Source organism: Tursiops truncatus, chromosome 6 (genome assembly GCF_011762595.2).
Source record: "Tursiops truncatus isolate mTurTru1 chromosome 6, mTurTru1.mat.Y, whole genome shotgun sequence".
In the NCBI taxonomy this organism is placed as follows: Eukaryota; Metazoa; Chordata; class Mammalia; order Artiodactyla; family Delphinidae; genus Tursiops; species Tursiops truncatus.
The window spans coordinates 95,959,347-95,982,214 of record NC_047039.1 but is presented as its reverse complement, the minus strand read 5'-3'; the positions used below and the strand labels follow the sequence as shown (position 1 = coordinate 95,982,214).

Genomic DNA, 22,868 nt, shown 5'->3' with positions numbered 1-22,868 from the left:
AATGAGGAAATACATCCAGGCCACGGCCGCCCTTCCAATCTCCCAGGCTTCCCACAGAATACACTCGAATAACACTGGAAAGGTTTCAAAAATCCAGTCCTCCCCCTGCTTTAGTTCCTTTCTTCCCCCCAACAGATGTTGCAGGCCTGGTGAGGAAGCTCATCGTGCGTGTGACTCTCACGCCATTGATGGTGTTTCTCGGTGGAGACAAATTCTTCTGGGTCCCCAGCCTCATTGCTCCTTCCAGCCTGAGGCAGCTCCTCACAGGGTTCAGAAGGTGGGGTCCTCCTTTAAAGGAGTGGAGGAGACTGCTACCTTCCAATCTGGCCTACAAGCCCAGAGGTGATGCTTTCAGGAGGCACGGGGCTGCAGAAGGGGGACGGAGGCCGGCCATCCACCCAGCAGCCTCCAGCACCGAGGGCCCTGGACCTCCTTCTCAATGACCACTTGTCACCTCCTCTGCTCTTCAGACCCTGACCCGACTTCCCAACTATCCAGACCCACTGGTTTGAATTTCATCTTCTTTATAATTTAGGGATGCCTGGACCAAGAGTCCCTGGCAAGTGGCTCTGCTTCTCTGGTCTTCAAGCTTCCCCGTTAAATTGAGCACGAACAGCGACCGTGGAGGGCTTTTCCACTTTTCACGTTCCGGGAGCAAAGTCACGTAATGTCTTTGGGCGAATGTCCCCAGAGCATCTGCAGAATCAGGGCGTGGGGCGTGACCGCTGTGACTGAGATTCATGGCTTTCTCATTCAGTGACCTCACCTCCCTCAGAGCCAGAGTCTGTCCGTGTCAATGAAAGGGGAAGATGAGCGAACCTACCTCTCCAGCTGGGATGGGGAATGAATGAGGTGCGTGTGTGTGCTTCCCACAGTGTAAGCGCTCAGTAAAGGGAGCCGATATGCTCCAAGACAGTGGCGACTCACCTGCTCACCCACGGGCCCCGGCCGTCCAGGATTGCCTGGTTCTCCCTGCAGAGACACAGAGGAGGGTCACTTGGCATGGGTGACAGGAGTCTAGGCCTCCTGGGGGACACCCCAGTTGAGTGGCCTTAGTCCCCACCGGTGGGGATGGACCAGGAAACTCAACTCCAGAGTCCGGCCTTGGAGACTCCAAACAAGTGGCAGGGTCAAGGGATACTGGGACAGAACCTCTGGCCCCAGGGATGACCCCAGTCACCATTCCCTCAGAGTGGCCCTGGGCAGATTACTTGGCACGAGATCTGTATCTCATTTGGGCCCTTCATCAACCCATTTTGTGGAGATAGAAACTGAAGCTCAGAGAGGTGAAGTGACCTTCTGGAGGTCACACAGTGAGCTGGAAGCAGGGCTAGAATTGGAACTTTGGTCTGACTGATGGAAATCCCCATTCCTACTGCACCAGGCTGCCCCACCGCAGGACGCGCAGGGAACTGGGGAGTCAGGGCGCCTGAGTACTGGACCTAACCCACCAGAGCTCTGCCACCAGCTCACAAGTGACTCTGGTGGGTCTCGTCTCTGCTCTGGGCTCGGCGTCCCCAGCTACAAATAAGGAAAATCAGACTCTTGTCTCCGAGGCTATTTCCAGCTCTCATACCAGGTGGCCATTCGCAGCCTCGTCTGTCTGCTGGGACGGCTCCTGCTTCTTCTGCAGCCGTAGCCACACTGGTGAGCAGACCCACGGGATAAATCCACCCAGGCTATGTCACTGCTCCCACTACAGAAAGACAGCGGGTGTCTGAGGGAGAAAGGCCGAGACCTCAGAGGGCAGGACGTGAGCTTGGACCAGCCAGGAGTTTGGTTTACAAATGCATGTGGTACATTGTGATCCCGGCTCGAGCCTCAGCCTCCACCCCAACTCCTCCCCGAGACCTCACACTTGGGACCCGCAGAGGGGCCAGACAGACACAGACACGGGGGCCATTTCCCCTGAGGGGAGGGGACATGGACAGCCTGGGTCCCCCAGCTCTGCCCTCACCCTCTGTGCGCTTGGCCCAGCTGTAAACTTGGCCCAGGGATCCCTGCCCAGGACGGCTGGGGAAATCCAGCCTCTTCAAAGGGAGTGCCTGGAAGGGCATTAAGCTGCCCATGTGTTGAGGGTCACACTCTCCTACTGGGGCCAGTTCTTTTTTGATAACTTTAAAAGAACTGTGAATAAATGAAATGCATGTTTATGGTACGTGATGGGGAAAATACAGAAGCCCAGAGAAGAAAATGGACATCTCCTGTAATCCCGCCACCCAGAGATAACCCCCGTCCACATTCCAGCCTTTGCTCTGAGCCTTCGGGAACAAGTGTAACCAGCCCCCGCCACAGGCTCATAATGCACTCTTCCGCTATGTGACCTGCTTCCTACACCCCCGCCGTCGCCCCCCGCAATGCACAGGCATTTTCCCGTCTTGTAAAATCTTCCAGCGCGCCATCTTTGGTGGCTACCTTGTACCCCATTGCTTGAACGCTGCCCCACTGGGAGACACTGAGGTTGTGTCCATTGTTTCCTCTCCGTTAGCCATACATACTTTGTGATAAACGGGGACCATTTCCTCCCTTTTTCACAACAGGCCAGGCATTCAGGGGTCATCCTGGGGCCTCACAGGTTGGCTCCCCCTCTCTCCTCTCTTCCCCAGGCGTTCTCTCCTCCCTGCCCAGTCACTTCTAGGTCCCCTCACCTTCAAGCCATCCGGGCCAGGTCTTCCAGGAAACCCCTTTCTGCCAGGTTGACCCTGCAACAGGGAGAGGTGAGTGAGAGAAGCCAGGAGGGGGCAGGGATGCAGAGCCCCTATGTCTCTAGGCTGCCAACTGTCCTTGGGGAGGCAGGGAGGGTCTACAGCTGTGTGACCTTGGGAAGTCCCCCTTCCCCCGCTGGTCCTGTTTGCTAATGGGGATGATGAAACCTGATTTCAAGGAGTGAGGAAAAGGAAGGGACTGGAACAGAAGATAAAGGACACAGGGGGAAAGGAGAGCTCACACCAGTGGTCCTCAAGGTGCGGTCCGGGGCCCTCTGGGGGTCCCTGAGACCCTTTCCCTGGAGATTTCACTGGAGGTCAAAACTATTTTCATAAGAATATTAAGCTGTCATTTGCCCGTGTCACTCATTTTCATGAATGTAAGTGGAGTTTTCCAGAGGCTACACGACACGTGGTATCAACCACAGATGGAACGCAGAGGCAGACTGGAGAATCCAGCTGACTCCTATTAAGCCAGACGTTAAAGAGATTTGCAAAATATGTAAAACAATGCCACTCTTTTCATTAGATGATTTTGCTTTGGAAAATATAGCTATTTTTTTAAAAAAACGATGATTTTTGTTAACATGAAACGGGTTTGTTATTAGTTTTGAATGAATTGATCCAAAGTTTCTCAGTTTTAAGTACTCATATCGATGTAACCTACACAAAGAAAAGCATTTTGGGTCCTCAATCATTTTTAAGAATGTAAAGAGGTCCTGAGACCAAAAAAATCCACAATCTGCCAATTCATGCAATCGCGACTGAAGGTGGGGCAGGACATACACCTTCTTTCTGGAAGCCCACTTGGAGCAGAGGATAGAATGCAGAGTCAGTTTCCAGGCAGGGCTTCCTCGCTTCCTGGCTATGAGATACTGGGCTAAGCCCTTCGCTCTTTGAGCCTTGAGGGCCTTGAATGAAACTAAGAAAGGCACTGTCTCTCTCACAGGAGAATCAAATGAACGGAAATGGATGCGCAAAGCACCAGCACACAGTAGGTGCGCAAGAACAGTTTCCTGCCCCTTGTCTCTCTCCTCTGGGGTCTGTCCTAGCTCCATCCCTGGGGGGGGCCAAGGCCCTCACTGACAACTTCTCTCCAGTGCACCACCCAGATGTTGCCCACCTGCACACAGCTGGCTCAGCACTGACAAATCCCACCTCCCCCGAGCCAGCAACACTCACCTCCAAGCCAGGGGCCCCCGGTGGCCCCATGGGTCCCTCATCTCCCTAGAGTCGGGAGACACGAGAGAGGAACAAAAAGGAGAAAGTTAACCCAGCGGTTGCCTTGGAGAACTTGACCTGTTAGGAGGGGAAGGGGTGGGCACAGGAGAGCTCTCCTGGACCTAGAAATGGTGCACCTGGGCCCCTGCCTAGCCCCACCCAGGGCAGAGGCCTAGAGGCCAGGCCACATGGGGGCTTCTGTGTGAATGGGGCTCCAGCTGCCCCGTGAATGTGGTTCGCTCGGGCTGGTGGTCGTGCTGGGCAGGAGAGCCAAACCCTACCATATGCCGCGGGAGTAGAGCCCAGACGGCAGCTCAAAGATACGGGCTCTATTCTGAGCTCTGCCATTTACTCGGTGAAAGAACTTACCCTCACTGTGCCTCAGTTTCCCCACCTGTAAAAGGGTGCAGGGCAGAGAGGATCATACTAAACTCTGATGAGTAGCCTAAGTTGAGTTCCTGGAGGAGAGCCACGATGTCTCATTCTTTTTTGAAGCCATGCCCCCGACATCACTCAGGATGAGTGTGCCCAGGGTCTAGTGGGTGTGTGGTGCATGAAGGCTGGGAGGCGGGCACAAGAGAGGGAAGAGATGGAGGACCGAATGAATGTATGAGTGGACAGGTGAATCAATGAAGACATGAGCAAGTGGCAGGCATATGAGTGGTAACGTGGTAACGTGAGTGTAGACAGAAGCACGGGGCTGGTGCCGTCTTTCCCTCCTACCCTCCTTCCAGCTTCCCGCCTGTGGAGATGCCTCAGGCCTTCCCACAGGCTCAGGCAGCCTCCAGACTGGCCCGTATGGCATGCCAGACCCAGAACCAGCCTGAGAAGGCACCCATGTCAGCCAGATGCCTGCCTGTGGTCGTGGTGAGTCTGGGCCTCCTGCACCCTCACCCAGGGCTGCGTGTCATGGGGGACCTGAGGCCTGAGGCCTGAGGCCAAGGTGTGCAGTGGAGGGCCTCGTGCACGGGAAAAACCTGGGACCAGCCCCTGAGGCATCCAACAGCCCTTCACCTGATGCTCCAACAGGCCCAGAGAACTTGTCAATCCCCTTCATCATGAATGAGTCAATCAGCACATCTTCACTCTGCCACTTACTAGCTGCACGAGTCTTGTCATTCTCTGGGGAGGCCGGAGGCGGCCCCCAGGAGCCCAGAAGTTACAGGGTCTATGCCATGGGCTTTGGGTCCAGCAGACCCGGGTTGGAATCCTAATGCTGCCTGCCACTAACCATGGAACCCGACGTAGTGTCTTTATTCCCCTGAGATTCAGGACCTCACGTGAGCTGACGATTCCTTCCCTCCCATATCAATACCCCAATAAACTGTGCTGCTGGGAGCAGAAGCAGTGGCGGTGGCTCCCAGAGAGAAAACCCCAGGGCAATGGGGTTGCCGTGGTGGGAGTGACCCGCCAGTCAGGCCGGGGCAGAGAAGGACCCTGGAAAGGTCACGGGGCAGGGCTGTAAAGGGTGAGCTGGAGGGCAAGCCTGAGGCGGCCCTGGGCCCTGTGTCTCCTGACTGAGGGGCCCTGGCCCTCATCTAAGGCCTCCAGGACCCAGGAGAGAGCAGGCTGGGAGCTGGGAGGGATGGGCAGGGGGCAGGGCCAGACGGTCTCACCTCTGGCCCCAGCTGCCCACGGGGTCCCGGCAGGCCTCGAGCTCCAGGCTTACCCTGGTGAGAAGGGAACAAAAAGGGGTCTCAGAGGCAGCACCTCCATCTCCATCACAGGCTGGCAAGACTCCTGCTGGCTTGCAAGCAGGCCCACGGTTTCCAAAGAGCTGTCATCCTCGTCAGCCGGAGCTCCCCTGGGCAGGGACTCACCTTCATGCCTTCCTGGCCGTTGTCCCCAGGGGGGCCAATGTCTCCGGGAAATCCCTGAACGGAAGCAGAGGGTAGAAGTCACCCAGGGGGACTATGAAGGGAAATGCCAAGGCCACAGGTCTTACAGGGGGACCGACCTGGATTTCCATCTCATCCTGCAGGGGATGTGACGCTGGGCCGTCAGTTATCACAGTTCTAAAACAAAGAATCAGTCCCTACACTTCAGAGAGGTGCTGAGAAAATTAAGGAAGACAAGGCAGGAAGGTCTCAGCACGGGAACAAGCACATACAAGTTCGTCCAATCCAGACTTTCCCAAGTCCTAAGCCCGGGGCAGCCAGGGCCCCAGAGCCAGCCGTCCTCTGCTCTGAGAAATGCCATCCTTTACTGCAGAGATCCTCTGTGTTCTGGGTTTGTTGTGACTTTGAAAGGCTCGAAAAGGACGGATCTAGTAAACCTCAGCTCATGTCGGAAGCTGAAATTCCCACTGAGATTTACTAGGTGGATGACTAGTACATCCATTTACAATGGAAGCTTCTTCCTGACACGGAGCAGAATCTCCTCCCTTCCCCAACAGAAAAGGCCTGCCCTTCTCTGTCCCTTCTAGTCAGGGGCCCAGGGCCCCTCAGTCTGGCTTCCTCCAACTGCCCAGCTTCCAATGTTGCTGATCCCTAGGACACCCATGCTTCTCTGGGTGTGAACTGACCAGCACAGGCCAGTATAAGAACATCCCCTTCCTTGTTCTGGGTGTAATACCTCTGTTAATTCAGCCTAGAACCCCATTTGCTTTCAGGGCAGACCCACTACTCCCTTTGGTTTCTGCCAGCCAGAAACCAAAGCCTTCTTATATGAATCCCTGAGATCAGAACGCTCCCCCACTCCGCCTTTGTAAGTGGCTTTTTCCCCTTCCTCTTTTGAGCTTTTGGTAACTCCCATTAAGTTCCAGCTCAAGCCTTCTCTCACGCTTCTCATTAGCAAAGGCAAGAACGGTCCTGAATTTGGAGCGAACACACATGGAGCTAAAGCCCCATGTCTTTTTCTTCAAATTGAAAGACTCTAAGTCCCATTCTGCCCCGACTCACTGTGTGACCCCGGACAGGTTTCTAAGCCTCTCTGGGCCTCGGCTTCCTCACCTCTAAAATGGCGACCATAAAATCATCTAACAGGGCTGTTCCGAGGCTTAAAGAGAATAAGGTGAGTGCAGCGCTTAGTTCAGTATTTGGCACCTGGTACGCACTCAATAAAAATCTGCATTCCAAAGGGTTTTGGGTCCTGTGTCCTGGGAAAACAAAACAAGTCTGCCTGGGGTGGGCCTGTCTCCAGGGAGAACTTGAAGGTCAGGATCCCGATCAAATCCTAGCACTCACACAGCTCGGACCGACTGATGAGTGCAAGAGCTAATTCACACGGGGGCTAGGGAGCTGGAGCTGCACCCACGGTCGGTGGCTGAAAAGAGGCAAAGACCCGGGAAGGCGCTGACATGCTCGTCAGCTTCTGTGTCTTCAGCTGCGCCGAGCCATCTTCTGGATACTGAGTCCGCCAATCCAAACAGAACGCAAAGATGGGGGAGGAAGACCCCACCCCCGTCTGTCCAGGGCCCCAGGAGGGAGCCAAAGAGCAAATAAAGACCTTCTTTGCTACAAGTAGCAGAGTGACCCTGAGGAGGTCACTCCGCTGCTCTGTGACTCAGTTCCCTCATCTGTAAACGGTGGTAGCAATATCTCCCTCCCTGGTTGTGGTGACCATTCGATCAGTTCTCATCCGGAAGATACTACGCGGCCTCCTGGCATGAGGAGGTGCCTAATGTGAGGCAGCAGGCTTTCCACCCGCCCTGGCCAGACTGCTGGGAAACGCGGACTCTCAGAGAAGTCTTTTTCCAGTGACCAGGGGAAGGAAGCAGGTCCATGGAAGAGAGGCCAAGTCCACTCGTCTAAAGATAGGACTGTGTCATGGCCAAAGTCAACAGAGAAAGTAGAACTTGTAGCTTTCAGGAAACACTCTCTCTTCCATCCGGGGGATACCAGGAGTGATCTTTGGAAGGATCTGGAGAACCCGGCAGAACTAGACTTCTGTCTCTGAGACCTTACGAATGTGCAAGGCCCCAGGCCAGGGAGGTGTGTAGAGGTGGGGTGGCGGCTAGGGCTGAGCTAGACCCCCTGAGACAGACAGTAGCCCTAGCACTGTCCACCCTGTTCTCCAGAGCTGGTCCCTGTACTGGGGTTTGGGGTGGGGTGGGGGGAGAGCAAAAGGGGCTCGACTAGCTGCCTCGCTCCTTTGTACATAAATGCCAGGGGATGAACGTTTAACGTACCTGTGCTGGTTATCACATGTATCAGAAACTCTCAGGTTCTACTGACTCAACTAGAGTTGTTATGTTAATTGCTTTATCCATCCTTCACTATTTCTCCTTCTCCATTGAACACCAGAGTTTTACACTTGTCCCCTGCTCCCCCGTGTGAGCCGTGAGCCCTGCACTTCTCCAGGGTGGCTGCTGGCAGTTAGAAAAGTTCCAGGGCTCAGAAGGGTTGGATGCCTCAAACCTCAGTGTAGAGAATGTGGGGAGCTCCCGTGAAGGGTCGAGGCAGTAGAGCTCAGAGGGTTTTCCTGACGTTTGTTCTGGAAACTGTAAAGGTGGCTACGAAGCCGGGGAGGCTGTCTGAGGCCAGCTTCTGTGCCACTGCCTTTGAGAGCCTCTACGGAAGCCGGGAGGCACAGAGGCAGAAAAGGAATTTCTATTCTCAGCCCCATCTCTCATCTGCTGTGTGACCCCAGGCAAGTCTCTCCCTGTCTCTGAGCCTTGGTTTCCCAAGCACAACACCCAGTCCCAGTAGCAGCCAGACACAGAGAAATAGGGTATTGCATACCTCGGGTCCAGGGGGCCCAGGAAACCCAACGGATCCTTTGTCTCCAACTTTGCCCTATGGAAGAGAAGAGATTGTGGAGGAGGCAGGGCTAAGTGAGGGTCTACCTTCCCTGGATCTCCTGTATTAGCCCGCTGGCTGGGGGTGGTTGGAAAACTCAGGAGAATAGGAGTGAAATCTGCCTAGGTGCCTGCAAGGAGCTACGGTTCAAACCCCATCTCCTACACTTGCTAGCCACAGGATCCAGGGCAAGTCACTTCACCTTGGAACCTCACTTTCCCCATCTGCAAAATGGGAGCAATAATAAGTCTCTAACTCCTGGGGTTGTTGGCAGACTTCAGAGAGGTATAGCACAGGAAGGATCTGATGCACAGTAACATTCAATAAATCAACGACACCCACTGCTATTATTAATAATGTTACTATTAGTTATGAGACATTGGGAGCCCTGATTCTCACCAGAGGTCTGCCAGTGACTGATGCCTATCTATGGTGCTGGGTGTACTCCTGCCCCTCTGGGCCTCAGTGTCCTCATCTGTAAAATGGGTGAATCTCCATTTCTGCTCTGCTCTATTCGCCTCCCAGAGCTGCTGCGAGAGGAAAGGAGATCCTGGATGTGAAAGCATCTCTGGCCATATTCCATGACCATTTGGAGAGTGTGAGGTTGGAGATCTCAGAGCAGAAGGTACTTACCACAGGCCCTGGCTTCCCCCGTGCGCCTGGGAACCCTGGTAATCCCTGGCTCCCCTGAAAGAGATGCAGAGCAAACTGTGGTTAGTTAGGACCGGAAATGGCCAGATGAACGGCTGCTTGGTCATCCTTGCCGGCCTGAGGCTTGGAGAACATCCACATTTAGGGGGAGGATGAGCTCCCTAGTCCTTTTCCCTGCTTGCAAGTTCCAGCTTGGCAGCCCTATAGGCTGGGACCTGGGGATGCAAAGGTGAAACAGCAGCTCCTGTCCTCACCAGGTCATCCTGGAACCCCGGACCCTGGGCCTCCAAGCAAGCACTGAAGAACCGTTGATGCCTGGGGAAGTCTGGAGCCTGGGGCCCAGCTGGAGAGGCAGCCAGGCCTGCGTGCCTCGCAACCCGGAGACACTGAGGCTGGGTCAGGACAGGCCAGCCAGGAGGGAGGGGAGAGGAAGAGGCAGAGCTGGCCAACATCTGGGTCTCGTTGACTGGCTGGGTGAGGTCCAGATGTGGCCACATGGTGCCGGACACAGGCAAAGAGGAGCCGGCCTCGGCAGGCTGCCTGGGTTCCTCAGCCAGTCAGGCCAGCTACTCACTCAGACGTGTCTTAAGTGTTCACCAGTCTGTGCAGGACCCTCAGCTGAGCTCCTCCAGGCCAGCCGGGGGCCCCATCCTTGGGAACCTGCTGTCTGGCAGGGGGCTGAGCACAAATCCCCATCAGCCAGGGGAGAAATGTGCTACCGCAGGTGATGGGCAGGGAATGAGAATGGCAGAGAAGGGAACGGTCACTTCCCGAGCAGGTAGAGAAGACGGCACCCACGCGGGGTTCTGCGGCGGGGCTGGGCCGTGCACAGGCGGGACGGAGGGTGTGCCCGGCTAGGCAGCAGTGTGTGCAAACTTGAGGTGCAGAGGGCAGGTCAGTGGGGCTGGAGCACAGGGCTAGAAGGGCGAGGGGCAGGAAAGTGTCAGAGTGTCCTGTGCGCCGGGGGGCTGGGTGCCGGGGCAAGAAGCCGGGACACCACTCTGGGGGCAGTAGGGGGCCATGGATGGGCTGCGAGCACAGAGCAGAGCTGGGCCCTCAGGACAGTTTTGTGGTGGTGAGGAAGGCAGCCTGGGAGGGAAGAGGCTGGGGCCTGGGACTAAGTCAGGAGGCCATTGTGAAGTCCAGGGAAAAGACAGTGAGAGGGTAGACGGAGGATGGAGAAGACAGGATTGTGTGAAAGGAAGCCATCCTACAGGCGGGTCCTGGCCCTTGACGGGCCCTGGGAAGGAAGCCAGAGCAGAGAAGGGCAGGGCAGGGGGCAGGGGGCAAATCTGCTGCAATTACCTTGTCTCCTTGGAATCCGGTATCTCCTGACACACCCGGAACCCCTTGTTCACCCTAAATACACACCAGCAAAGAAGGTTACGATGGAGACCACGGTGGGTTCTGGAAGTCTCCCCGACGTCCAGACCCACTGGGAGGGTACAGCTCTGCTGAGGCTGTTCCCAAAGTCGATCTGCCCAGCAGCAGCCTTGTTAGAGCAAAGGGCAGCTCCCAGCCCTGCCCTGCCCCCGGTAGGGAAGCTAGGCCCTGCGGGGACAGAGCCAGCTTACGTGCAGGTCTGCCTGGGGTTGCTCAGGTGGCTGAACATTCCACTAACAGAAAACTAAACTGCCCAGTGTCAGCTGGCCTTGTCAGGAGAACAGACACTTGAGGGTCAAAGGGGCTGTGCCACGATCTTTCAACCTCCTCATCAGCTGGTGTCACACAGAGGAGCGTGCAGCCTGGACAGTGGCCCTGTGCCGCTGAAGGTTCTGAGCGCTTGCGGCCCTGCGCCGCTGAAGGTTCTGAGCGCTTGCATCTGTGGCTTGATATTTTTCACCACCAGGCTGTGAACTGTCATTTTGTCCTTCCGTGGGAGTTTCTATGCCAGCAATCTGCTTCGGTCTACTGCTAATTAGCTGCTTTTAATCAGCTATAGCATGAGAAACCGGAGCACCTGGCTAGTTAAGACTATGCGTAAACGACGAGTCAACTGGCCTCGAGTTAGGTCTGGGTGCTTCTTTGCTAAGATGACACACCGCGTGGGCTTGGTGACACTGATTCTGGCTGTCGGAGGCCTCTTCTAGTCCGTGCCTGTATTCAGCCACGTCCTGGTAAATGAGCTGTCGCAGAACCAGATTGGGAGACGTTTCTCCTTGGAGCTGGACGTGTCTCACACAGCCCTCATCATTTCCAGCTTCCCATGTTGGTACATTGGCCCCAGGACTCAGAAAACATTCACAGCCCCGGGAGCAGTTGGAGGAATGGGGAGAAAAACCCAGGAAGAATGGAGAATCTTAGAGAACTCATGTCGTGCCGCTAAGACCATGATCCAGCAGAACTCCCTTGGTAGAACAAAAGCCAGAATTTTTTTTTAAATAAAAAAAAAATGTTAACTTACTTTGGTTTTTCCAGTTTGGAAAATCTTGTACAATATCCCAGAATTTTAGGAACCAAGGAACATTTTGTTTAAATGTCCAAAGGAGGAGTAAGATGGTTTTAAAAAAAAAGTTTCAAAGGCACCTAAGAAATCAACACAATGGATTTGGAGAAGGCTGGGCCTGGCGCAGAAGCCTGGGTTCCAGAATGTGCTGCTATGGGGGGAGACGGAGCCAGGTTGTTGTAAGTGGGACTGAGGCCAGGCTGGGTCACGGACAATCTGGGATTCTGGGCAGGATGACCATGGAACATGAAGGGGTGTCTCTATCACCCCAGGGGAGGGCCGGGGGGTAGGGTGGGAGTGAAGAGGGGATGATCCGAACCCTGCCCCCCGAAATATTAAGACCCTGCCCCAGCCACAGGGGCAGAAAAGAGATTTCGTTTGCTTTTCTTATTTTTCTTTTTGAGATCTACGAGCAGGAAAATAATTTTCTCCTCTTTTTTTTTTTTTTTTTCCAGTGCTTTCACCTCTCTCGATGTCCCAGGCACCAGCGGTCAGCAAGCCAGCCGAGTTCTACGTAACACATTGATTGCCATGTTCCTGAAGAAACAGTGAGCTGGAGGCCAGCTCTGCAAAGGGCCTATAAAAAGCTCCCTGCCTACACTCCTATTTCCCCCACTTCCTTCCCCTCCTCCATGACTTCAACATTTCCAGAGTGCTGACGACTCACACCGCAGGGTAAACAGGTAGCTGTGGGGAAGCCCCACCTCCAGCAGAAAGACCCTGCACCTCCAGAGCGAGGGCCGTGGAAGAGGGGGCTTAGCAAAGGCAGCAGGGCACGGCCAGGGGGCAGAGCTGAGTCCGCGAGGCTGAGGGAGCTGCAGCTGGAGGCTTGGGCGTGACGGGAGGAGATGGGAAAGGGGGAAACAGATGAGAAGACTGAGCACCGCACGGCTAGGTACCTAGGGGTGGGAGTGGGTGAGACAATCTGGGGTGCCCATTTCTGCCCAGCAGCTCTAACTTTCTGAGTCCAGGGTCTGGGCTGGCTCCAATAGATCACTGAGTTTCCTTCGCTGCGTCTCTTCTCCTCTTTGGGTCTGCTTCCCTGGCTGTGAAATGTAGGCGCTGGAGGAGGTGACTTCTAAGGGCCTCACTGGCTCTGCCCTTCCGACCTGTCTTGCTTCGTGGTGGAGGTCTCTGTCGGCAGTGCCTGGGTTCAAATCCTGACACTACTTACCAGCTGTCTGTGCTCGGCAAGCTTCCTATCTCACAGAGGGGTGGAGGATGCCCGGGCTAAGCCCCGCAGAGCACTCAGAGCGGGCCCAGCGCCGGTACCTGTTCCTGTTCCTCGGACTTAGGAGGAGCAGAGTCACCTGAAGACAGGTGCAGAGGCAGCCTGGCCCTGGGAGCAGCTGAGCAGCTCTTATTGGCTCAGGTTTCTGGAACCTGGGATGTTGCCAGAAACTCTCCCACACTCCCTGAGGCAGAGGGGAGGGCAGGGAGATGGCCACAGGGCAGAGCACAGGGGCACCACTCCCTGCCCTCCATGTCTCTTGGCTCAGATGCTGCAGGACCCAGGCCAGGTGCTGCCCCATGCTGGGCCCCGGGGTCCCACCTACCCACCTCCAGCTTTGGTTTGGCCCGGGGTCAGTTCAGCAGCAGGGCTGCGGAGGGCACGTGGCAGCTGGCAGGAAAGCAGGTGGGAGCTCAGGGGCCTGTCCTGGTTTTCCCGTTGCATTTTCAGACCCTGGGATGGGGCTCCCTCTTCTCATCTGGGCGGCTGATGCGTATCTGTCTCCTCCTATGCCTGGGAGGGGTCTCTGGACCCCCCACCAGCCCTGCCCTGGGGCCCATCATCTCAGCACCGCTCCTCCCCGCCCACCCCGTGTTCTGTGGCTTTGGCCTCAGCTTTGCTCCCCAAATTCGGAGACCTGCCTTACCCTACCCCCGACCCGGATCTCGAGAGCCCCCCACACTCTGTCTGCCAAGGTCTGCGTGCCTCCAGAGCCATCAGCCTGGGTCCCACCCAGACTTAACAAGGAAGAAGCTGGGGAGCGCAGATTTAGCGGGGCCAGAGGGGAGGCAGTAAGAGCGCAGGGGAGTGGACCTGGCAAGAAATCAGCAGCAGCGTCGAGGCTGAGGGGGTTCGCATGCAGACAAAACACAGTGCAATAAGGGAGTATTCAGATCACCTTATCACCTTTCAGTCCGGGTTCCCCCACGTTTCCCATCAGTCCCTGCAAGACAGAGGCCAGGGTTCAGCTGTGAGGGACGTTCAAAACCCCACAAGTCAAGAGCCCTGGCATAAACCCACTGGCTTGCTGCGAGACCCCGTGCTGGAGGGCCCAGCCCAGAGGGCAGTGGTGCGGATTGAAGGACCACGAGAAGGGGCAGTTGACTGGCGAATCGCAGTGCTCTGGACACATCCAGGGGAGAAGGGTGCCGATGGGGAGAGACGGGCTTCATGAGCCGTGTCACACGCCTGCTGGCCAAATGGAATCATCCCTGGAACGTGGTCCGGGCAATTTGAGCCCACCTTTCTCCTGCACGCCCATCCCACTCAGGGATGTCCTGAACTCACTGGCTTGCCATTATATAGAGTTTCTGTGCTCCTGGTAACGGCCCCCACTGGACTTTCAGTGCCCTGAAGTCCAGAACCAAGTCTGACTCATGCTCAGCTGGAGGACTGCTGTCCAACGAAGATGTCTGGCATAAATGACATGCGGACGATGACCGGCTCTCAGGACTGAGAAGCACGGAGCCCCTGATCTGCCACGTTCCACCCCAGCCCCGCTCTGAGTGCCCCCCAACACCGTATCAGGGTAGCCTTCCTTCCGGGCTGAAATGAGTCAGGGGGTGCCCAGCTGTGATGAGACTCGAATTAAGGGACAGGTCTTGTTTACCTTCATGCCCTTGGGTCCTGGGTAGCCAATTGGACCCAATGCTCCCATGTCGCCCTGGGAAGAGAAAGAGAAGAGGACGCCATGAGAGGCGGCTCACAGGAGGCTGGCCTGGGAAGGATTTCGAGGACGCAATCCCCCTGGGTTGATCTTGTAATTAGGCACGGTCATCTCCACTGAAGTACTGGAGTGAATTTCACAGAGGACCTCTCCCAAGTTCACTTCTTGATCGCTGCCCCTTTCACCACTCCTTTCCACCTCCTATTAGATTCTTTACATCCCATACTAGTTAAGGGACTCAGGGCATTTCACTGGGCTTCTGTGGACCCCGATCTCCCGGTCTATAACATGGGGATAACGATCCCTCGCCCTAGAAGCTGTTGTGAGGGTTAAACAAGCACACACAGAGGCTTCGACTCCTCTAGCTTCGTAAGGGGCAGGAGCTTTCTGCTTCCAGAAGCTGGGCACCTCCTTGGGACAGCAGCAAGGAAGCAGTGGGGCTGTCAATCACAGACACCCAAGGTGCAGATGGACCCCGTAGGACACTAAGATCAGCGGGTAGGTCCTGGACCACAGGCTGGAGACCCAGCGTCGGATCAGATCAGACTGTCCAAGGCGGGAGCAGAGGAGTTCCTAGACCCCCGAGAGTCACGTTCCCTTCATGGGGGCCCCTTCAGTGAGGGCTGGGGAAAGGCCGGGAGAAGTGAGGGTATGTCGAGGCCAGACCACCTGTCCCACCTCTCCTCTGCTGCTCACTCACTGTGCGATTTCGAGGGTTAACCTCTCCGTGCCTCAGTTCCCTCATCTAAAACAGGGACTAATACTCTGCGCTTCCTAGAGTTGTTTGGAGAAGTAATTGACTTACATGTAGAAAGTACCTGGCACTGCCTGGAGGCATTTTTGGTGGTTACAACCGAAGAGGTGCCGCTGGCATCTCCGTCGAGGCCCCACAGCAAAGAATTAGCTCAAACGCCAATAGCGTTGAGGTGAGAAACCCTGGTCTAAAGGGAAGGGGTGAATGGATTTTCTCTAAACAAGCCCACCCTCTTTCCCTGAAGCCTCGTGCTCACTTCCTGCCCTCCCCCATCACCACTGCCCTCGGCCACAGCCATCACAGTCAGCCCACCCCCAGAGAAAGGGAGCCCCTGAAATAACCTCTTCTCTCCCTCGTCCATCCTCTGTGGCCGATCTGAGTGTCTGGCTGCTGTGTGAGCCCAGTCAATGGGCTTCACCTCTCTGGGCCTCAGTTTCCCACATCCCTGAATCAGGCTCCACAGAGGCCCCTGACAAATGCTCTGAAGCATTGAGGAACAAAGGCTGCTCCAGGTGCCCAGGTTCAAGAACCGGTTCCTGTGGGAGCTGCCTGGAGACAGCTCAGAGGGAGGCCGGCAGAGAATGAAACATCACATTCCTGCTGACTCCTGCGTAGCCTGTGCACTGGAATGTGCCCGGGAGAGAGACAGAGGGAAACACGTGGAGTGCACAGAGGGCAACGGCAAGGCCTGGCTGAGGCAATGAGGATTCTCACCCCCCGCCCCCCTGAACCCACCTGATTGGGTCAAACCAAACCTAGCTGAGCCTTTGCCAAGGAACTCTGCTTTCAGTTCCCATCAAGTAATCTTATTAAGAAAGCGGGCTCTCAGTTTAACAGGTGATAATAGCGATACAAACGACACTGGCTGGTAAGCACTGTGTTACGCACTTCACATGCCTCAACTCCGTTACTCCTCACGACAGCCCTTCATGATCCGTCTGCTACTCTCCCCATTTTACAGATGAGGAAACTGAGGCTCTGAGAGGCGAGGGCTTCAGCAAATCACAGGGCTGGGCAGAGCTGGGATTCACACCAGGCAGTCTGTCCCCAGAGCTTCTAAGCAATTCTGAAGTAATCTTCGGAGAGGAGAAGCCAGGATCGCTGGCCAGGGAGAGGCTGGACTGAAGGAAAGCCAGCCCCTTAGAGAAGAGCATTTCAGCGGGAGGCTTTGGCTGCGGCTCCCCCGCGCCCTCTCTCTTCCTGGAGGAAGGGAGCAAGGGGTGGCCACCCAGCGTTCCCCGTGGTGCACAAATAGACTAGGCCCTGCTAGCGCAGTTGGCTCCAATGGGGGCCGGGGCCTCGAGCAGAGAAGACCAGCCAGCAGCTCCGGGAACACAGGCTCTCTCTTCCCCGCTCCAGACCTGACGGCGGCTTGTTGTGTGGAGGGTGAATTCGGTACAGGCCCGACTGATGCCCACGTAGGTATCACACAGCCCGGCCTGTGCGTGCCACCCCTGCGAGCCTCTCCAAGGGGGTCTGTGTGTGGTGGAGGCATCCCACCCAAGAACCCATGGAAAAGGGGCTCTGGCTGGAGGGCACACGGGGAGAAGGTGGCCGCTTGCTCAGGGCAGGTCTTCTTTATGTGGGCAGGATCCCCACGTTGGACTATAAAAGCATGTGGGGGAGAACAGAGAAAACCTCAGGCCACATTCCCCCCAGTTCAGCCTGCAGATACCAGTCTGCTCCGCGCTCGATACTGTCGTTGGGCAGCTTGGCCAAGTGACACACAATATCACGTCCCACGAGAAAGAACAGCGAGTAATGCCTGTAATCTGGAACCTGTTCCCACGTTCGCCTAAACTCCCAGACCCTGCTCCACACACTTTGCCCTTCAGCTCGTTGACTCCCAGCAAGAACACAAGCAACCAACCACATCTGTGACCACCGAAGGAGTTCCTACTGTGTGCCAGGCACCACGCCAGACACTTCCCAGTCTCATCAGCTCTGTTCAGACGCTCACCAACTGCTCACAGTAACCCCATGAGGTCAGCACCATCATTAGTGCCATTCCATTTCACAGATGAGAAAACCGAGGCTCAGAGTGAGGTGAAGCAACTAACCCAAGACCATGCAACAAGCAGGGGACACAGGCAGGGCCAGAACAGGCCTGTCTGTCCGTCTTGGCCCACAGACCATGCTCACAAGCCTGGGATTGACTCTGTTTACTCCAGTAAAGGACCCAAGGATGCCTTTCCTCATTGCGCTCACTCATAAGTGACAGGGTGTGAGGACAGGCTTGAGATTCAAAAACAGGCAAGAGTCCCACTTCGGCGTCCCATGTGCCGGCAGGCATCCAGGCTGGCGTTTGCCCAGGACCCCTGAAAGAAAACCTAGGGGGCTGCCATCACCCACCCTCACGGGTGCTGGCAGAGCTCCCTCCCTCCCTCTCTCGCACATGCCTTACTTTCCTGCCCTGCTGTCCCTCTGCAGCCGGGCCATCCTTGGCCACTGCTTCCTATACTGAGCGCTCCGCCCTGAGTTCACATTGTCCTCTGCCCTCACCCCCACCATCACTTCCCTGAGCCCACAGGCCAGGTCAGGCCCCTGCCATCATGTCTGAGCCTGACCTGGCTTTCGCTCATGGCCTGTTCCATACCCATGACCATTGACGCGGGTGCCTATGTGGCCACTGCCTGTTCCGTGCCCCAGAGGAAGCCCTCACTAAAAGTGGCTAAATCAGTGGGTGAAAAAGAAACCTGCACACTACTCTCATTTACAAACCCTCTAGGTTAAAATCTGGCCACAGCGCTGCCTGGAACTGCCTTTTAAAGCAACGAGGCCTCTTTCCAGAAACTCTGATAGGGGGTCAGCAGCCTGAGGACAGGACCTGGGAGCTGTGGCCAGTCCCGGCTCCTGTGTGGTCTTAATAAGCACCATCTCTCACACACAACAGCCGCTGGCACTGCCCAGTCCACACTCTAACATACTCTCTCCATTCAGCCCAGAAGTTGTGTGGAACTAGACGCAGCGGTGAAGTTCACGAGCTGTGAACACAGACCGAGCTCCAGCTTAACAGCTGGGTGACCTCGGGCAGGTGCTTAAGCCTCTCTGAGCCTCGGTTTCCTTGACTGTACGATTGTAATCCCACTTCCCACTCAGAGGCCTGCTATGATAATTAAATACCTAGCACAGGACCCAGCACACGAGGGGTTGGTAAATGCCAGCTAGTGGGGTTCCTGACCTTGATTTCCAGACAAAGAAATAAAGCCAGAAGATCATTTAGTAACAGAGTATGGTAGACTTGTCCACGATATCCCACATGCTGGCATTTGGCCAGATCACATATTCTTTGGGTCTCATTAAATGGAGAAGCCAAAATTCCCTTTGTGTCGCTCGGAAGAAAAAAAGACAGAAATTTTCTCTGTTGAGCAGATTCTGGAAACAGGCACACTTTGCTTGAAGCCCGGCCAAAGGGTTTCAGTTACTCAAAGGGGGCTGTTTCCAGGCTGTCTCTGCAGAGGGCCACCAGCGGCTTATGAGACTGGGGTCACACCGTCCCTCGCTGGCGACCTCAGGCTCCACTCAGCCTCCTCACGAGGGTGACCAGGCTGCTGCCGCCGCCTCAGGCAGCTCGAGGCTCCCAGCCTAAGGCGTGTCAAGCACACACAGAGCAGACAGAAGCTCCGTACATGCTAATCTGTCCTCCGTCACCCTTCCTCCCGCCTGCAAGGACCCGGGGGACCGTGGAAGTTTCGACTTCAGTCTGCATGCAAATCGCTTCAGCTGACTAGACAGAAGGCATTGTATAAATCTGAATCCCCGCTAACATGATTGTCACTGTGTGGAATTCCCATTTGCTCAGCTAAAAACCCACATCCTCTGGAAAATCGTAGGTGACTCACGATCCCTCTTCCCTTTAGAAAATTCCTTTCCTCTCCAACTCTCTGGGGAAGCAATTTTTCCCCCAAGCACAGAAGCTGCTGTCCCCCAAAATCCAGGTCAGGAGTGGGTGCCTTGGGTGGGAGAGGGCACTGGCTTGGAGGAGAGTGGTGGTGATTTGGTGGGTGCAGGTCTAGCCCTGTGGCACCCCCAGGCACAAGGAGAAAGGAATGTCACCTTGGCAACAAAGGGGATTTAAAAACAGGAAGCGAGACTGAAAGTGGCCAAAGACATAAGGCAAAGGCGGGCTGGAGGTGTGGGGGGTGGACAGCAGCTCTTTGGAAAGGGGATCATGAGGGGGTGCAGGGCCTGAGAAATGCAGGGACACCCAGGGCTCACCCCTAGCTCAGGCCCCTCAGAAGGGGGGCAGGAAGAGAAGTGCCCTGAACTAGGAGTTGGGGGACATGGCCTCTGATCATGCCTCCATCTTCTCCTGCCCTGTGTGTGACCTCGACCTAGGGCCTCAGTCTGCCCATCTGCCCAATGGGACTCTCCTAAGAGATACTGAGCACAGGGTTGCCAGATTGAGTGAATAAAAATACAGGATGCCCAGTTAAAATCTGAGTGTCAGATAAACAATCAAACAAATGAATGATATTTTAGTATAAATGTGTTCCAAATATTGTATCTGAAATTCAAATTTCACTGGGCGTCTTATATTTTATCTGGCAGCCCTAACTGTGGAGAGCAAAGGGGAGCATCGGTGGGAAAGAGCTTTGTAGAGTCAGGAAGGCCAAGGGCTATGACGGCACAGTCTCCAGCATCTGCACATTTGGCCAAGCAATATTCTTGCCCCTCTCAGCATCCAACCTAGTGGGCGCCAACAATGACAGACAGGCACACGTGCCAAGGATGACAGCCAAGGTACGTAAACATCCCTTCAGAAACGTTTTGGGGACGGGGATCATATAGCCTGAAGAAGGGGCCTTGGGAAGCACAGACAACAACCAGCTTTACGTCTTGAACAGCATCTCCCAGGGGCAGGGAGATGAGCTGGGCTCAAAACACAGGAAAACCCTGCACAATGAGAGCTCTGTGAACGCGGACGGGCTTTCACAGGAGGGAGCTTCCAACACCAGGGTGTTCAAGTTGGAGTTTAATGACCGTATGACCAAAATGCTCCAGAAGGGAGTCCTGCTGAGCTTAGAGAAGGTTGGACCGGTAGACTTCTGAGATCCTCATTAACGTCAGGTTCTCTAACACTCATCGCAGATATTTCTTTTTCCAAAGCATTCAGGTCAGTGCCTTGTGCCAAAGAAGGTGCTCAGCAAAGGACATCAGGGATGACAAACGTATGACTCGTGTGTTGACACTTCCTCACCCCAAGCCAAGGCAGACATCACCAATTTGCAGCACCCTCTCCCACTAATTTCCAATGTGACTTTGAAATCTCTCTCAATGCAGCACTCCAGATGGCTGCTACCAGGCATAAAATACATTATGTGTGTGTGTAAAACACTACTACTAGTACTACGACCACTACTGAATCACTACATGTTAACAGTCCTTTATTATTAACAAGTAATAGTAAAATCATTCATATTATGATTATTATTAAATTTATTATTATTACAACTAGTGCTTCTTGAGTGCTTACTATGTACTAGGCACTATATATGTACTAGTTTCCTTAAATCCTCACAACATTCTCCCAAGTGAGGTACTAATATTATTCCCATTTTAAAGATGAAGAAATTGAGGCACGGGAGTGGGGGGGAAGGGGTAATTGCTCAGAATTGCAATTAAATGAGCGATAGAGCTAGGATTTGAACCCAGGTGATCTGGGTCTAGGGACTACCTTCTTAACCACTTGACTGGACTGGACCGGGTGTGTTTGTGATCCTAACAAGAGCAGGAGCGAAGATCCCATCTTACAGAGTGGATCCCTGAGGCTCAGGGAAGTGAGGCCGTAACTGAAGACCACAGAGCCCAGAGGAGGAGAGGCCAGGATTGATCTGACCTCCTCCCCGACCCTGCCCTGGTTCTGCTCCCACCCACCTGCGCGGGAGCACATTGCCCATGGGAACCTCTGGGCCCTCTTGCCAGGACTGGTCACCCCTGAACAATGGGGCCCCCCAACTCTCCAGGGCCTTCTCCAGCCTCCTTCTCAATAGAATCTCTTGGCACAGTTGCTGGAGTAGCCAAAGCTGGCAGCCCATTTGTGAAACTAGGGAACGGTCTACTTGTGTAAGCCCCTCAGACTCACACCCCATGAGGTATGACCCCAAGGACAGAGGAGAGGGGGCATCAGACCCTCAGGGAAGCTCCTAGACTCATTTTCCAGGCTCGGGCCTGTCACTGGCTCTTGGGGCCGGGCCCAAGGTCAAGACTAAGTCTCTGAAGGCCCAGCAGGGAGCCATCGTTTTGGCTAATAGCACCACTCCACAAGGCTACCCCAACCGGATGGAGTTAGAGGTCAGATTGCCTCTGACCTCCCCGCGTACAGGCCTCTCGGTCCCGGGCACACCAGGAGGCAGTAACAATAAAGAATATTTAACAATATTATAATAAATGAATATTTACTGAGTGCTAGACCTTGTGCTGAAGACAGTACGAGCAATGCCTCATTTAATCCTCACAGGCACCCCAAGAGGATTCCACCACCATACCCATTTTACAGATGAGGAACTAAGGCTCAGAGAGGGCAAGTGAATTGGTCCAGGTCACACAGCCGGGATGTGGCAGAACTGTGACTTGAACTCAGGTGGTCTGGCTCCAAAGTCAGTGTTCTGAAAAGGATGGAGAAGACTGTCCAGCATGGCCCAGAGCCTCAGCTCCTCTGCCAGTCACTTCCTTTGTCTGGACCTGAAGCACCTCACCTGTCAAATGGGCACACTACCACCTGCCTAGACCTTGCTGCAGAGCGATGGACAGGCAGCAGGTGTGAAAGTACATGGCAGTGCCATGCTCCAAGCACCCATACTCATTTAACTACTGAAGAAAGGGGCTGGGAGAAGGCGGGTGATCCATCTGAAGCCACACAGCAGGCCTTTCTTCCCTGAGCCCCCTTCCTAGACTTGTCTGTCCCAGCTCCTCTGAGGGGACTTGTGGCTTGTTCCCCACACCCGGCATCCTGGCCCTCCCCGTCCCCAGGCATCTGTGTACTTACGATGAGGCCAGGGACTCCTAGGGGCCCTGGTAAGCCCAGTTCTCCCTGCAAAGAAAGAGAGACAAAGGTGGTTACTTGCTCTGTCTCTCTCCAGGCCACGCTCTCCACACCATCCTCCACGTGGGCACCTGGTGGAATCCTTTGGAGCTGACCACTCCTTTTTCCTGACTCTACTGAGCCTGGCCTGGAGTTTGAACGAGACCCTCCCCGCCTCTGCCATCAGCTTTCCACATCTGTAAAATGCGGAGTTTGGATTTCCAAATCCAGTACCTTCCAATCGTAGGTGTGAGAATGGGCAGAATCCTGATCGTGGCGATAAAGACGCGTGGGATGCCTGACCCAGATCTCATTTCGCTCTCACTTTACAGACGGCAAAACTGAGGCTCCAAAGGTTAAGCAATTTCCCAAGGTCACGTTCAAGGAAGTAACACAGTGGTGAGGGCACCAAGCTGAGAGCCACCAGGCTG

General features: G+C 55.0%; 1 protein-coding gene across 1 annotated transcript in view; it reads right to left on the bottom strand.

Annotated features, from left to right (window-relative positions):
• The window catches only part of COL27A1 (collagen type XXVII alpha 1 chain), a 151,045-nt gene that overhangs the window by 66,527 nt on the left and 61,650 nt on the right, over positions 1-22,868 (bottom strand). Inside the window, 11 exon segments of the mRNA XM_073806461.1 lie at positions 928-972; positions 2,649-2,702; positions 3,888-3,932; positions 5,543-5,596; positions 5,747-5,800; positions 8,609-8,662; positions 9,299-9,352; positions 10,622-10,675; positions 13,892-13,936; positions 14,603-14,656; positions 22,402-22,446. Of these exon segments, the coding sequence (XP_073662562.1) occupies positions 928-972; positions 2,649-2,702; positions 3,888-3,932; positions 5,543-5,596; positions 5,747-5,800; positions 8,609-8,662; positions 9,299-9,352; positions 10,622-10,675; positions 13,892-13,936; positions 14,603-14,656; positions 22,402-22,446 (558 nt within the window).